The sequence below is a fragment of the Neoarius graeffei genome, chromosome 4 (assembly GCF_027579695.1).
Source record: "Neoarius graeffei isolate fNeoGra1 chromosome 4, fNeoGra1.pri, whole genome shotgun sequence".
Classification (NCBI taxonomy): domain Eukaryota; kingdom Metazoa; phylum Chordata; class Actinopteri; order Siluriformes; family Ariidae; genus Neoarius; species Neoarius graeffei.
In genome coordinates, this window is record NC_083572.1 from 32256293 (window position 1) to 32274050 (window position 17758).

At 40.4% G+C, this 17758-nt stretch overlaps 1 protein-coding gene across 2 annotated transcripts in view; it reads left to right on the forward strand.

Moving 5' to 3' along the window:
* eif6 (eukaryotic translation initiation factor 6) overlaps window positions 1–17758 on the forward strand; it is an 82492-nt gene that overhangs the window by 36649 nt on the left and 28085 nt on the right. For both annotated transcript variants that reach the window (XM_060919132.1, XM_060919133.1), the window contains exons 2-3: window positions 1905–2054; window positions 3599–3684. In XM_060919132.1, coding sequence (XP_060775115.1) covers window positions 1948–2054; window positions 3599–3684 — 193 coding nt within the window. In that variant the 5' untranslated portion in view covers window positions 1905–1947. The remainder of the gene's footprint in view (window positions 1–1904; window positions 2055–3598; window positions 3685–17758) is intronic.

The window sequence follows — 17758 nt, forward strand, 5'->3', positions numbered from 1 at the left end:
TTTGATTGATCTTGGGGAATATCCTAATAATTCGAGATACTGGATTTCTGATTTTCATGAGCTATTAGCCATAATCATCAAAATTTAAAACAAAAAAGGCTTTAAATATTTCACTTTACATGTAATGAATATAGAATATATGAAAGTTTACCTTTTTGAATTAAATTATGAAAAAAAGGAACTTTTTTCATGGTATTCTAATTTTTTGAGATACACTAGTATAAATACTTACAAAACTGTTGCTGGACTGGACTGGTCTGGCGGAGCAAGTTGAATTACTCCCAGCTTTCCCGGAAGTTCTGGGAGTCTCTCACGTAGCAGCTCCTTGATGACTGCAAATTGGATACAATATCCTGGAAGCTGGAGAGAGCACAGGTGCATCCTGATTGCTCTGTGTTGTTAAGTATTCCAATTAGTGTTCTGTGTGGGCAGGCTTTGTCTTCTCTCCCAGACCAAGAGTCCATCAGTTCAGTGTATCCAGGAGTGTCATGGCAGAGTGTAACAAAAAAAAAAAACCCACCACACCTCAGACAACCCAGTAGTGTACCCTTGCCTACTAGGGGTAAAAAATAACGAGGGGCTTATTTTTTAATCCCCAAATGCTTGACACTCGGGCATCCTTAGGGTTGTTTACAACAATTTAGAAACAACGTGTCCATGAGCTCCAGTAGTCTCACGAAGTCATGTTTGGAGGCAATGATGTCACGATTTATTTGAACCTCTCCCCGAGGTTACTTCTGCTGCTGCAGCCATGTAATTTATTTGTTTAAAATGTTATTTTGGTAGCCTTTGGAAGAAATCACCTTTTATTCTTCTGCAGAAAACTCACCATACCTGGAGGCTTGGGATTTGAGATTGAGTTTAGAGCAATTCCAGCGTTATGGACGCGACACTTGAACTCAAAATGGCAACAAATGACCCAGTGCATGTTTTATTGTCTCCCAGTATTTAAACAGGTGTTGCATATTTTAAGGCTGTACCATACTGGAGAAGTGATCGAACAAGAACAATTCCCATAGTACATCTAGGGCATGCCAGAAAATGCCAATAAAAGATGCGTTATGGATGTGACAGAAAAAGTATCACTTTTCTTGGGTGACTGTACATTTTTATCAAACTCTGTGAAATTGTAAACCTAATGTCGAAATGGAGATATCCATTTGATAGAGGGGTCCAAAGTGAATATTAAAAAATCTTTGTTGAAAATATTTTGTATTTCATGCAGAGTTTCGGAAGGAAAAGTCAGCGTTATGGATGTGACGAAATTCCGTTATGGATGTGACGCGTCTGAAATAGACATGGCATATGTTTAGAAAATCAGCAATTTAACCACCATAACCCTTTGAAAAACTCTCTAAATATCAGCTAAAACTATCAAAGTTCTTAAATAATATTTAGGATGGCTATTGTTTTGCGGATTTTAGCATACATTTCTGTGGCTTGTGGCAATAATATAGAATTGTACATGATCAAAGTTGATTTTAGCTTGGGGTTTACATTATAAGAAAGAAAGACTGACAGTGACATATTAGGTTGGTTACAAATTGGTTCAACTTATTCACATCTGTAAAATACAGGCCTAGGTGATATCTCTGGGAGTGGTTTTGATGCATTACATGTTGCTTTATTTTTGCATGGTGAGGTTGACATTTACATGGAATTGCCCTTTAGGCTTTTTCAGGCCCTCTTCCTGTGAAGTTGGCTAGCTGCTGTCTGAAATGTTTGAATATTTTTCCCATCAAGCTAGTGTCATAGTAATATAGTATTAGTACTCGTATGAAGGATTGTGCTAGTTCTCTATATCATTGTGGTTGAGTCTCACCCTTACTATGCAGCTCTCAGATTATTTGTTTTAAATGGAATTATAAATTTGTACCTCACTTACCAACCACGCTTTCCCACAGTTTCTGGTCAAAGTGATCCTGTCCTTGGCAGTTCTCTATCAAAATGGCAGTCAGAGCGTCCTTTGAGAAGAACAATGAAATCGGCTGCTTTGCAAAGCTCACAAACGCATATTGCTTAGTGGCAATAGGAGGCTCAGAAAACTTCTACAGGTAAGTTCTGTGGTCATCCTGTCATTGTAATTCTAGTCAGATAAATCTACAACCTTGTTTCTAAAAAAGTTGGGATGCTGTGTAAACTGTGTAGTTAAAAAAAAACAGAGTGTGGTGATATGCAAATCATGGAAACGTTTAAAATAGTAAAAAGACGTCAAATGTTGAAACTGAGAAATGTTATTGCTTTTTGAAAAACATTTGTTCACTTTGAATCTAATGAGATTAACATGTTGGGACAGGGGCAACAAAAGACTGCACAAGTTGTGTAATGCATTAAAAAAAATTGCACACACACTGGGTTAATTGGTAACGGGTCAATAACATGATTAAGTATAAAAAGAGCATCCCAGAGAGGCTGAGTCTCTCAGAAGTAAAGATGGGGAGGGGTTCACCACTCGACTGCATGGGAAAATTGTGCAGCAGTTTAAGGATAATGTTCCTCAATGTAAATTTGCAAATAATTTGGGGATCACATCATCCATGGTACATAATATCATTGAAGGATTCAGAGAATCCAGAGAAATTTCAGTGTGCAAGGGACAAGGCTGAAGACCAACACTGAATGCCTGTGATCTTCAAGCCCTCAGGTAGCACTGCCTTAAATCAGACATGATTCTGTAGTGGAAATCACTGCATGGGCTCAGGAACACTTCCAAAAACCGTTGTCTGTGAATGCAGTTCGTCGCTGCATCCACATATGCAAGCTAAAACCTTATATAATATCCAGAAACACTGCCATGTTCTCTGGACACAAACTAATTTACAACGGGCTGAGTCGAAATGGAGAAGTGTCCTGAGGTCTGATTAATAGTAATTTGAAATTCTTTTTGGAAATCAGCACACAGTTCAGTTGCCAGCATCTGTGATGGATTGGGGGCATGGGTAGTTTGCACATCTGGGAAGACACCATTTAATACTGAAATATAGGCTTTGGAGCAACATGCTATCTAGATGAAGACTTTTTCAATTGAAGGCCTTGTTTATTCAGCAAGACAAAACAAAACCGCATTCTGCATATACTACAGCTGCATGGCAATGTAGAAAGAGTTTGGATGCTAAACTGGCCTGCCTGCAGTCCAGACTTGTCACCCATTTGAAAACATTTGGCGTATTATGAACCACAAAAGATGACAGAGACATTTGAACTGTTGAGCAGCTGAAATCCGATATCGGGCAAGAATGGGACAACGTTTCATTTTGAAAACTACAGCAATTGGTTATCTCCGCTCCCAAGCATGTATAGAGGAAATTCAACACAGTGGTAAGCATACCCCTGTTCCATCTCTTTTGAAATGTTTTGCTGGCATTCAAAATGTGCACACATTTTTCAAACGATAAAATTTCAGGTTCAATGTTTGATATGTTGTCTTTGTACCGTTTTCAGTGAAATGAAGGGTTTCCATGATTTTCAAATCCTTTGCATTCTGTTTTTAAGTATATTTTACACAACATCCCAACTTTATTGGAAATGGTGTCCAAATCAGATTTTAGGTGCTGCACCTGAGTCTGTGTAAAATATGGAAGTAATTTTTTTTTTTCAGTGTCTTTGAAGGTGAACTATCAGAAACAATCCCAGTGGTGCATGCATCTATAGCAGGATGCCGGATCATTGGGAGGATGTGTGTAGGTAAGTTTAAAACTCTTCACTGGATTGTCATCTGACACTAGATATTGTCTATTTTTATTTTTTGCCATATGATATGTATTTTAATATTGAACACAGATTTATCTTAGGGAAAATATTGTCACTGATTTGGCTTTTGTTTAGAGAATGGCTGTTTTTAAAGCTGTATTGCCTTTCAGATTTTTCAAGTTTAGGTCATAAGATTTTTCCCTGACACCCAATTATTTTTGTTTAGTGGAACGAAAGCTACTGAATTCAAATCACAGACTTCCAATTTTATTAGTTTTTTTTTTTTTTTTAAATGGAACAATTAATGAATTTAGGTCCATGTAGCCCTAAATTCTCCGCACCATGACGCAAAACAAGAGACTGTTGGCCCTTTTCCACTACCCTTTTTCAGCTCACTTCAGCCCGACACAGCTCACGTTTCGACTGCCTCAGAGCAGCACGACTCGGCTCGCTTCAGCCCTACTCAGCACCCAAAACTCGCACGGTTTTGGAGTAGGGCTGAAGCAAGCCAAACCGAGCCGAGTGGGGCTAGGGGCGTGAGGAGACACTCCCCTGTGCACTGATTGGTGAGGAGGAGTGTCCTCACATGCCCACACGCCCCGCGAGCACGCTGGGATCTGTAAACACCGTAAACCCAGAAGAAGAAGAATTACGAATTACGAGAATTTCTGAAGCCTTATGCGCCTCGCCTCATCTATACGCTCTTGCCAGTATCTGTTGGCGTCGTCGGTGACAACAAGCCACAGCACCAAGACCAGCAACACTAACGACTCCATGTCCTCCATGTTTATTGTTTACTATCCGGGTCGTGAGACTACCGCTTAAAAGGTCACTGATGTCACTGTTTGCGCCGCCTAACGACATCACGTGACGTCCACCCACTTTCGCTAACTCCACCCAATGTGTCCACCCACTCCCAGCCAGCACGGTTCAGCGCGGTTGTAGTAGAAATGCAACCCCAACAGCCCCACTCAGCTCGACTCAGCCCAACTCAGCACGGCACAGCTCAGCCCAACTCAGCCGCGTTGGTAGTGGAAAAGCGGCATATGTCATGCATCACATGGTGGGCTTTCCCCGTTCGCCCAAGGAATTGTGGGATCCAAATTTGAAACAGGAGAGGGAAATGGAGGGCAAATGTATGAAAGACTGATTATAGTAACGGAAAGCAAGAAGAAAAGCCATTGTTGTGAAGGAAAGAAAACGCAGAACCAAACTAATAAATATCGGCGGTCGGTGAGCACCTTGGTGTGATCAGCTGTTCATTTAGCGACAGAATGATGTAACTGTCAGTGCACGCTCAAGGTAAACCTGCGCATGTGCACATGGACTTCCTCTATCTGACTGTGCGAAGTGAGTGATTTCATGCACATTATTTGCTAGGGAATCCACTCAAATTAATTCACTTCCCAGCCACAAAATGGCCTGGGTATTTTTGGATATTACAGAAATAAACATACTACATCACGATGACCAAATTTCAGAGGGAGCTAAATTTCACCGATTTTTATGAAATCGAAAGGCTGTCTACTTTTAACCTGGTTGTATAATGAAATACACCAATACAGGAAAAAGAGTGAAAAAAGTAAAGAGGGTATAAACTCACCATGCACCTACACACTGGATAATTGCATGAATCATATGGCAGCAGCGAGGTGCATAAAATCATGTAGGTACATACGAGAGCTAATATTCATGTCAAACATGAGAGTGAGGAATAAATATCATCTCTGTGACTTTAATCATGGTATGGTTCTTGGTGCCAGATGGGCTGGTTTGATTATTTCTGAAACCTGCTGACTTCCTGGGAATTTCACACGCAACAGTCTCAAGACTTTAGACAGAATGATATGAAAAACAAAACATCCTGTGAGCAGGAGGGATGTGTCTCTCAGCACCCAGTCTCAACACACATCTCAAGTTCATACACAGTTGCTTGAGTCTGTCACGTGACCTACAGAAATAGTTTTGTTACCTCAGTGATGCATCAAGCAGGTCTCAAAAACGAGGCGCATTAATTGCCTGGTCCCATAGTAGTTATCTGGTTACCCTTTGGTGACTGACCCCTTGAAAATGGTTCCTCCAGGAACCATGACGTTTCAGTTGTCAAGACAACGGAAAAACTAAAATACAAATACAAGAGCATTTTGTTTTGTGCACAAGAGCATTGTGACGTATCTTTCTGTTTTTGTATTTTAGTTTTTCCGTTGTCTTGACAACTGAAACATCATCGTTCCTGGAGGAACCATTTTCAAGGGGTCAGTCAATTCAATATATAGCTCATATCTATATGTAATATAGCAATGGCAGTCTTGACAGTCCCACAAAAATGGTATGCATTATATATAACAAGTTAGTGGACCAATACATCCTCAATGGTTTGGCAATGTTGTGTATTATTCATGTTATGAATAAAAACAACGATGGTCCTGTTGTCTGTATGTAAATTATGACAATTTACAGATGCAACCACTATTTCCTTAAAGAATAAAGTCCTTCCTCCACCGCACATGTTGTAGACAGTCAGAATAAGTCATGCTGCCTGTTGATTATTAAAAATGGAAAATGCATGCAAGAGACTCCAGTCTCCACACTCCATTGGAGTGTGTACATGCTTCTGCTATACACGTAGAACCGTATCAGTTCGAACCATCAGAAAGTGAATCCGTTAGTAACACGGAGGCCCCCACCTTACGAAATGAAGCCAGAGAACAAAGCCTTCTAGAGAATTGGATGGAATTGAACTGACAGTCTCATGTGACTCTCATTAAAACAGGATAGGCGTTATAACTTATGCAACATACATGTACATGTATGCATTTTCACTGATAAAACGTAAAAGGCTAATTAAATAATCAGATGAACTGAGACAATCACATTCTGGAGCAAATTAAATAATCTTATACTAGTAACTTAAACACACAATACAAGTTACATGTATTAATCTAAATGCAGGTAAACGATTGTGATGTAACCAAATGAGAGTCGCATCTTATCCGTTTGTGTTCTCGCTTCTTGAAGGCCGATCTTGTGGCCAATTGTTTTGAAACAATCTGACTTTCAGGTCTTTGTTCAGTTCTTCGTTCATTCGCTTCTTCCACGTAAGGGCGAGATATTGCTGCTGAGGCAAGCATATCCAGCGGAGAAATCTGACGACTGGTCCACTCATGCTCCATTTTCTCCATACTGAGTACTCTGCCATTACTGCTCGGCTCACACTCCAGGAGAACTGGTGCAACTGAACTTACTTTCCTTTTCTTGTAGTTTTCTTTTCCTTTAGTTGTTGATACTGCACCCTCTTTCAATACAGGTTTATAGCCAACACTCCTCAACAGATTAGAGGTTTCGTATGAGTCATTGGTAAAATGAGCAGAGGAGAGACCGCTTCGTAGGCGCTCAATGGGCCCGTGAATTTCTCGCAAAACATGTCCAAATCTTTTGCAGTTTGAACATTCTTGGGCCATGTATGCAATGTAAATCCACCTTCTGTCGTGTTGCTGCACCCTCCAGCAACACCTCTATGTGGCATGGCGATAAATGAGCTCAAAGTGGAAGATCGAAGTTGCAGTTAGCTGTGTGTTTTAGTATAGCAAAAATGGCAAGAAGACTGATAGCCTTACCGTGGTGGCGTCACAGATGTCAAGGTCATTCACTCAGACCGCTACCTATATGAATGATTTTAATCGTACAGTAAAAATTACTATATTAGATTTATTGTTAACACTTAAAACTATTCCTATGTCATTCTTGAGGTCTCAAGGCATTTATAAACAAAAAGTGTGGCCATGGTTCTGCATATCTCATCTCATTATCTGTAGCCGCTTTATCCTTCTACAGGGTTGCAGGCAAGCTGGAGCCTATCCCAGCTGACTACGGGCGAAAGGCGGGGTACACCCTGGACAAGTCGCCAGGTCATCACAGGGCTGACACATAGACACAGACAACCATTCACACTCACATTCACACCTACGGTCAATTTAGAGTCACCAGTTAACCTAACCTGCATGTCTTTGGACTGTGGGGGAAACCGGAGCACCCGGAGGAAACCCACGCGGACACGGGGAGAACATGCAAACTCCACACAGAAAGGCCCTCGCCAGCCCCGGGGCTCGAACCCAGGACCTTCTTGCTGTGAGGCGACAGCGCTAACCACTACACCACCGTGCCGCCCTGGTTCTGCATATCTCCTTTAAATTTGCATGGATATTATGGAATTGTTGCTGACATTCTAGTGCATCTCTATGGCTGGTTCATGTTCTAAAATCCTCATATATGGCAAATAAATGTCACTAGTCGCGACTGTCAATGGTCGATAATAGAATTTATTTGTAAACGTTGCATGTTAAGCATGCTACTTTTGCCAAGTTGAAAAAATATGAATTTCTCTCTGCATGAATGATTTACATCCAACAAAAATTAAATATATTTCTTCCTACAACAGCTGCTTTCATAAACCATAGTAAAATAATTAAATATTATTATCCCAAAATACTATTTATTGGCTCAGCCTTTGGCTGAAGCCTACAGAGGCACCTGTCTGTACGTGTATGTTTAACTGAGTTCGAGTGTGTTTAAAGGATATATGCAGAACCTTTATTTTTAAATAAATTTTTGAGTGGATAGTATCTCCATCCTTGACTCTTGTATGCTGCATAAATGGGAATGAAAAAATATATACAACCCCAATTCCAAAAAAGTTGGGACAAAGTGCAAATTGTAAATAAAAACGGAATGCAATGAAGTGGAAGTTTCAAAATTCCATATTTTATTCAGAATAGAACATGGATGACATATCAAATGTTTAAACTGAGAAAATGTATCATTTAAAGAGAAAAATTAGGTGATTTTAAATTTCATGACAACAGCACATCTCAAAAAAGTTGGGACAAGGCCATGTTTACCACTGTGAGACATCCCCTTTTCTCTTTACAACAGTCTGTAAACGTCTGGGGACTGAGGAGACAAGTTGCTCAAGTTTAGTGATAGGAATGTTAACCTATTCTTGTCTAATGTAGGATCCTAGTTGCTCAACTGTCTTAGGTCTTTTTTTGTCATATCTTCCGTTTTATGATGCGCCAAATGTTTTCTATGGGTGAAAGATCTGGACTGCAGGCTGGCCAGTTCAGTACCCGGACCATTCTTCTACGCAGCCATGATACTGTAATTGATGCAGTATGTGGTTTGGCATTGTCATGTTGGAAAATGCAAGGTCTTCCCTGAAAGAGACGTCGTCTGGATGGGAGCATATGTTGCTCTAGAACCTGGATATACCTTTCAGCACTGATGGTGTCTTTCCAGATGTGTAAGCTGCCCATGCCACATGCACTAATGCAACCCCATACCATCAGAGATGCAGGCTTCTGAACTGAGCGCTGATGATAACTTGGGTCGTCCTTCTCCTCTTTAGTCCGAATGACACGGCGTCCCTGATTTCCATAAAGAACTTCAAATTTTGATTCGTCTGACCACAGAACAGTTTTCCACTTTGCCACAGTCCATTTTAAATGAGCCTTGGCCCAGAGAAGACGTCTGCGCTTCTGGATCATGTTTAGATACAGCTTCTTCTTTAAACTATAGAATTTTAGCTGGCAACGGCGGATGGCACGGTGAATTGTGTTCACAGATAATATTCTCTGGAAATATTCCTGAGCCCATTTTGTGATTTCCAATACAGAAGCATGCCTGTATGTGATGCAGTGCCGTCTAAGGGCCCGAAGATCACGGGCACCCAGTATGGTTTTCTGGCCTTGACCCTTAGGCACAGAGATTCTTCCAGATTCTCTGAATCTTTTGATGATATTATGCACTGTAGATGATGATGATATGTTTAAACTCTTTGCAATTTTACACTGTCGAACTCCTTTCTGATATTGCTCCACTATTTGTCGGCACAGAATTAGGGGGATTGGTGATCCTTTTCCCATCTTTATTTCTGAGAGCCACTGCCACTCCAAGATGCTCTTTTTATACCCAGTCATGTTAATGACCTATTGCTAGTTGACCTAATGAGTTGCAATTTGGTCCTCCAGCTGTTCCTTTTTTGTACCTTTAACTTTTCCAGCCTCTTATTGCCCCTGTCCCAACTTTTTTGAGATGTGTTGCTGTCATGAAATTTCAAATGAGCCAATATTTGGCATGAAATTTCAAAATGTCTCACTTTCAACATTTGATATGTTGTCTATGTTTTATTGTGAATACAATATCAGTTTTTGAGATTTGTAAATTATTGCATTCCGTTTTTATTTACAATTTGTACTTTGTCCCAACTTTTTTGAAATCGGGGTTGTATTTTTGAGAGTTAAAATTGACAAAGTTGGCATTCGAGCTGCCAGCCAGCCCTGAGTGAGTGATGTCATAATGGTAATCGGTTTTAAGGCCGAGGCCTTTGATAGCTATAGACCAAAGTCATATAAATAAAAATTAATGGTGAAAGTAAGAAATACCGTTACCGACTTGCTCAACTAAGACTTATTTGACTTCACTGATTGTGGGTTGACTCTCATTAAAACAGGATAGGTGTTATAATTTATGCAACATACATGTGCATGCATGAATTTTCACTGATAAAACGTAAAAGGCTAATTAAATAATCAGATGAACTGAGACTATCACATTCTAAAGCAAATTAAATAATCTTATACTAGTAACTTAAACACACAAGTTACATGTATTAATCTAAATGCAGGTAAACAACTTTGTTGTTTTTGTTTTTTGTTTTTTTATCCAAATGAGAGTCTGAGCTTACCTGTCTGTGTTTTCGCTTCATGAAGGCCAATCTTGTGGCCGATTGTTTTGAAACAATCTGACTTTCAGTTGTTCGTTCAGTTCTCCGTTCATTCACTTCTTCCACGTAAGGGCGAAATGGCAGCAATATCCAGTGGAGAAAGTCAGACAGCTGCTATACTTATTACCTCCGTACTGAGTACTCCGCCATTACTGCTCGGCTCAGGCAATTACTAAACGCCAGGACAGAATGGGATTTGTTTTGTTTTATTAGGATCCCCATTAGCTGCAGCAGAACTGTAGCTATTCTTCCTGGGGTCCGACACATAGTATACAATACATTACAACAGACATCACAACAAAAAATTAAAAACAGACCAATAAAGGTACCATAATAGAAAAAGAAATGAAACTAACAAAATTGTACCACAAAATATACTTTTACTGATAATACATTCAATATAATGCATATCCAAACATTCTACAACTAGCATCAAATTATTCTCTATTTATTACTTACTAGTTATTGTTCCTTGCTGTATGATTTTATTCTATATTTTTAACGTTCTATATTTAATAATTCAGTTAATAATTCAAATAGTTTATGTATCCATTTAAGAGATGTTTCTTCACTAACAATTTGAAATCTTTTTTCCTAATAATTTGCCCAAAGTGTTTGTGGAGTAAGTTCTATGCATACATGGCTCTGTACATCACCGTTCTTTTATTTATTTATTTATTTATTTTTTATAATTTTATTTATTAGATTTTTCCAACTTTTACAACAACACAAATCATATATACATATATTTAGCAACATAGAGGGAAAAATACATTTTAAAATTTAAACAGAAACAAAACAACATTAAAAAAAGAGAGAAAAAGAAAAGAAAAAATAAAATAGGGAGAGAGAGAAAAAGAAAAAAAAGAGAGAAAACCCTCTTACAATACAATCAGAAAGTTGAAAAATACAGCCTATGCATCTTGTTCATCTTGCTGTCTTTTTAAGAAGTCTGTGAATTGTCCCCATACCTTGTAGAAACTCTGTAACTTCCCCTTTTTAGCATAAGTCAGCTTTTCCATGGCTAGAGTGTTGGAGAGGCTCTTAAACCAGACATCAACAGAAGGTGCCACCATGGCTTTCCATGAGATGGCTATACAGTGTTTAGCTTGTAATAGACCATCTTTTTATCTGCACTAGACAATCTTAAGTCTGGTGGGACAAGTCCAAGAATGAACAGCTTAGGACAGACAGGCAATCTGGTAGAGCTAATGTCAGAGACTCGTTCTATAACCTTTTCCCAAAATTCCCTAATTTTAGGGCAGTTCCATAGGCAGTGATAGTGTGCCTTCCTTTAGACCACACTTAGGCCCAATCCCAATTCTAATTTCTACCCCTTCCCCTCCGCCTTCCCCTTGGCCCTTCCCCTTGAAACTGAGCTACAAGGGATAGGGCTTGAAATTCAACCCTTACGTATTGGGATAGCCCTTCAACGATCGCATACGTCATCGCGTACCTCCGTCAGCGTTTACGTTAGCAAAACGCGACCAAATGCGTCATTGGCTGCGACCAGGCGCTACAGTCAGAGCCAGAGGCAGAACCAGAAATCTCTGCTGGCAGGGTGTGATTTGTTAACTAACACCACTGAATGGGATATCTTTGGCGCTTCGTGCACCACATCCGACAGAATGAGGTGTCAGAACACTCATGTAAACAATAAAAGCGAGAATAACAGAACAAAACGTACGCAGTAAAGCAACCGAAAACAATACTCACTCCCAAAGCTTTTTAGCAGCAGCTTGGATTTCAGAAATCGCTGCTCATTCTCAGCTCGAAAGCGAATCAAGCGGCGTGTTTCCTCTGGATAACAACTTAAAACACGTAAATAATGGAGAAAATACATTTATGACAATCTTTCGCCGCGGGAACCGCCATCTTTCTGAAATCCGCATGAAATCTCGCTGAAATCCACATGGCATTGTGGGAAATCACTCAAACCCCTTCGTTCGGAGTCAGCTCCAGGAAAATCTCTGTTTGGAGGGGTACAGAAGCCCTACCCCTTCCCCTACCCCTCCGCGTTAACTGGGATTGGGATACCCCTACCCCTTCACGTGAACGCGCAAAATGGAGGGGAAGGGCCAAGGGGTTGGTCCAAGGGGTGAAATGGGATTCGGCCTTAATGCAAAGGTCAGGGTTATTGTTGTTGAAGCGGTGCCAAAGGGAGGGAGTTATATATGTACGCATAATCCATTTATATTGTATAAGTCTAAATCTGGTATTGATAGTTTGAGTCTGTGCTGTATGACACACCATTTTCCATTCATCTTCAGAAATTTCTGTGTCCATGTCACTGGACCACTTCATTCTCTTGTCAGTTGAAGATTCATTGGAGTTTTCCACAATTAATCTATAAGTGATAGAAACCTGACCACGACTGTGTATGTGCTTTAGTATGACCTCTTCAAGGCTGGACAGTGGTGGTTTGTGTAACTGCTGTTTGTATTTTTTCAAAATGTAACTCCTAATTTGCAAATATTTGAAGAAGTGGTTCCTGGGTATATTGTAAGCACCATGTAATTCATCAAAACTATACAGTACCTTATTGGCATTGTACATGTCCATAATTTTACTAATACCTTTCATTGCCCATGATTTGAACCCTGGGTCATTTCTGCCTGCAGGAAATCGGTGATTCCCCCAAATTGGGGTGAACCCTGATAGATCGGAGTCAATACCGTTCTTTTTAGTTTTTTATTTTTGGCAGTGAAAAGTTTCCTCTTGCCGCATGTCTCGTAGCGTAGTTATGATTGTCTGAACTATAATATAGTTTCCTGTGTAGAACTTGCGGGATTTTGGATGTGGATACATTTCTTACAAATATTAATAACGAATAAAATAGTCTGTCTCTCACCATTAACCAGCTGAGATTTTTATGCATTTTAAATACATTTGTTCTGAAATCACAACCAAGGACAATGCGTGCTGCTCTGTTTTGCACTTTTTGAAGTTTATTAACCATGTCTGCTGTGGGGTTTGACCAGACCACTGGGCAGTAGTCAAGATTTGACAAAATTAAAGCTTCTATTACCCGTTTAGTTGATTTTGGAGACAGACATGCCTTGCATCTTCTAATAACAGAAATGCCACTTCCCATTTTATTAACAATTTTATTTATGTGTTTTCCAAGAAAGTTTGTCATCTATGATTACTCCCAGCAGCTTGGTCTCCTGCACTTGGTTGATACACACCTCTTTAATTTTCAGATTTAACTGAGGGTTTCTACTAATTTTGTGGTGTCAACCAATTACCATACAGCTGGTTTTGGATACATTCAAAACAAGTTTGTTGTTGCTTACCCAGTTCACAACTGCTTTTAACTCTTCTTTCAAAACTGTGTTTAGTTCACCTGTAGTGAGTGCAGAGGTATATACTGTATGGTTGCGTCATCAGCATACATTCCTATGTTTGCGTTTTTCAGAAATGAAAATGTCACCGCAAAAGTGACATACTACTTGGCAAAAGTAGCATGAAGATGTCACCAGTTTTAGCAACAACTACAGGGAGGTCACTGCCCGAGCGATATGTCCTGTCCCGTTCCGTCCCGGGTTTTAGCAACAACCCTCGGCTCACGCTCCGGGAGAACTGGTGCAACTGAACTCACTTTAAAAAAAAAAAAAAAAAAATACTTTCCTTTTCTTGTTTTCTTTTTCTTTAATTGTTGGTACTGCACCCTCTTTCAATACAGGCTTATAGCTGTTAACCTTTTGTTACAAAATGTGCACATGTAAATATCTATGTTTGTCTATATACCTTTTTAGTTAATCCATGCATGTGTACTGGTTGCTTACAATGTATGAAGAGAGGAGACTTTTATTATGATTCTGGGCGGATGTTGTGGCAGTTCAGCTGAAATGAACATGGTGGTGGCCATTAAAGTTATCGGGAACGAAGTTTAACGGTGTGTTCATTTATTAGTTATCATTGGTAGCAGAGGATGGTTAGTCATAAGGTTCCACCAACCTTTGGCGAGGACAAGCCATACGAAAGCTGGAAGATGAAGTTGCAGTCTGGACAAGGGTTACAGAACTTGACAAAAAGAAACAAGCACTTGCAGTGGCTTTGGCACTATCAGGGAGAGCGAGGGAAATGGTGATGGAAGTGCCGGTAGATGATTTGAACAAGGAGGACGGCATGACAACTCTACTTAAAGCGCTTGATGGCATATTTCTCAAAGAGGAAAAGGATCGAACGTATGAAGCCTACTCGAACTTTGATCGAATTGCGAGAGATAGTAATGTCTCCATGACGGACTATGTAAATGAGTTTGAACAGAGATACTCATGGATGCGTAAGTACAAGATGGAACTTCCCGACGCTGTGTTAGCCTTCAAATTTCTAGATACTGCATGCTTGGAAGTGAAAGATCGTCAGTTAGCTCTAACAGCATGTACTGAATTAATTTTTCCCTCAATGAAATCGGCACTAAAGAGGATTTTTTCGGAGGGGAGCAGTCTGCTACAACCATGGGAATTAGTCAAAAGACTGCGTATGTGACGGAGCACAGGTGACAAAGAAACAAACAGTGGTCCAAAAATGATCATCAAAAGACCCCACTGCCAGGTACCAACCCTCTGGACAGGTATGGGCGTAGGTCAAAATGTGCAGTTTGCCAAAGCACTTTCCACTGGGCTAAAGACTGCCCGCACAAGGATGATCATATGAAACTGACAGAGGATTGTAAAACGGATGACACTGAAGAGTGCAACATTACTCTCTTAACTAAAGAGTCACCTACTGAGGCAGAAATCTTTGACTGAATGCTTTGGATCTGCAATAATAGATACAGCATGCACGCACACTGTATGTGGGGAGGAATGGCTAGATAGCTACATAACAAAACTTGGCCAAAGTGAGCTTACCAGTTTGAAGAAGACAGAACAATGCAGTCATAGGCCATTTACGTTTGGTGATGGAAAAGTGATCCACTCCATGAAAAAGTTAAAAATTCCTGCAAAAATTGGGCAAACCAAGTGCAACATTGAGACTGAAGTAGTCCCAGCAAAGATCCCGAAGCTTTTGAGTAAAACATCTATGAAAAGAGCAGGAACTGTGCTAGATATGGAAAATGATAGAGCTGTGATGTTCAACCAGCCAGTAAAACTGAACTTTACAAGTTCTGGTCATTATTGTGTGAACATTATGGACAGAAAAGACAAAAGCATGAAAAATGATGACCGTGTCCTTGTAGCTGTTGAGGATGCTTTGAATGAACACAGCTATGAGGATAAGGAATATCAGTGTGATGAGGAAATGCTGACAATCTCAGAAAAAATTAACAAAGCAGAGAAACAAAAAATGCTTGTGAAGCTCCATAGACAGTTTGGTCATGCTTCATCTGACAGGCTAGTGAGACTTCTGGCTAGCTCAGGCAATAAAGACCCTAAATGTGCTGCCATTCTGCAGAGAATTATAAGTGAATGTGAAACGCATCAGAGATACAGCAGGACTACACCAAAGCCAGCTGTGGGTCTACCTCTGGCATCTCAGCACAATGAAACTGTCACAGTAGACCTACATGAACTTGAACCCAGTGTGTGGTATCTTCACATTACTGACCAGCTCACAAGGTTTAGTGCAGGAAGCATTCTGACCACAAAGAGGGGATCTGAAATAGTGAAGCATTTAATACATGACTGGATAAGCATGCATGGCCCACCTCAGAAACTGTTTAGCAACAATGGAGGAGAGTTCAACAATGATGAGGTGAGAGATATGGCAGAGAATTTCAACATAAAAGTAAAGACAACAGCTGTATACAGTCCATGGAGCAGTGGACTGCTAGAAAGACACAATCAGACACTGACTGAAATCATCATGAAGGTGAGAGCAAGTAATGGCTGTGACTGGGAAACTGCATTGGACTGGGCACTTATGGCAAAGAACACCTTGCAAAATGTTCATGGTTACAGTCCTCATCAGTTGGTGTTTGGACAGAATCCAAACCTGCCCTCTGTGCTGATCGACAAGCCACCAGCTTTAGAGGGCACCACAAAAGGTGAATGGGTAGCCAAGCACATCTCTGCTTTACATGCAGCAAGGAAAGCATTTACAGAGGCAGAATGTTCAGAAAGAATAAGGAGAGCATTGCTCAAACAATTGCGCAACACACATGAGAAATATGAAATGGGCGATCAAGTGTACTATAAGAGAGTGGACTGTCCAGAGTGGAAAGGACCAGGAGTTGTGATTGGTCAAGATGGAGCAGTTGTCTTTGTCAGACACGGAGGAACCTGTGTAAGGGTACACTACCTCAGACTCGGAAAGGTTAGCACTGACGATCAACACCTCAGAAATGACAATTCTGAAAATGACGACACTGAACAAGGAAAAGAGTTAACACAAGCAACTGACCATAACATGGATATTGATTACACTAAAAATTACACAAACGCAGAGCAAAGACAGGAGATAACAGGAACTACTGATAATGACATGAATGACACAGAAACTGAATGCACAGGGACAAGCGCTAGGATGCAGAGTACATCACAGCATGCTGTTGATGCTGTAGAGACTCGTAACAGGGAACAGATGATCAATGTCCATCTGAAAACAGGGCAAGTTTTAAAATACAGAGACAGTGACACGGGGGCTATGCACAGAGCAGAAGTTCTCGGGAGAGCTGGAAAAGTTACAGGTAAATTCAAGAACTGGTACAATCTGCGCCTTGTTGAACCAAACAATATTGCTGGTCAAACAAATTCAGTTGATGTATCAAAATTGGATAACCTTCAGATAGAACCTGCCATTACTGACGTGAGAACTATTAGCACGGATGAAAGTGAGGATGTATGGGTGACAAAAGATGTGTCATTCGATCAGGCCAAACAAGTTGAGATGAAAAGTTGGAGAGACAACAATGTGTTCAAGGAAGTTCAGGATGAAGGACAAGAGAACATCTCCACTAGATGGGTGTGCACCCTTAAGGAGACACTCACTGGATTGATACCGAAAGCAAGATTAGTGGCTAGAGGTTTTGAGGAGATAGAAGTGTCAGAGTTACAGAAGGATTCACCTCCATGTTCTACAGAGTCTCTTCGCTTATTTGTGTCAGTTATCAGTCAAAGGCAATGGACGCTGCATTCTATGGACATAAAGTCTGCATTCCTACAGGGAACTGAATTGTCGCATGACATTTACATGAGACCTCCACCTGAGGCCAACTGTAAAGGAACATTGTGGAAGCTCAAAAAGTGTGTATACGGTCTGGCAGGTGCCTCATTGTACTGGTACAACAGAGTGAGAGAAATAGTGCTACAAGCAGGAGGAAAAATGTCCAAAGTAGAT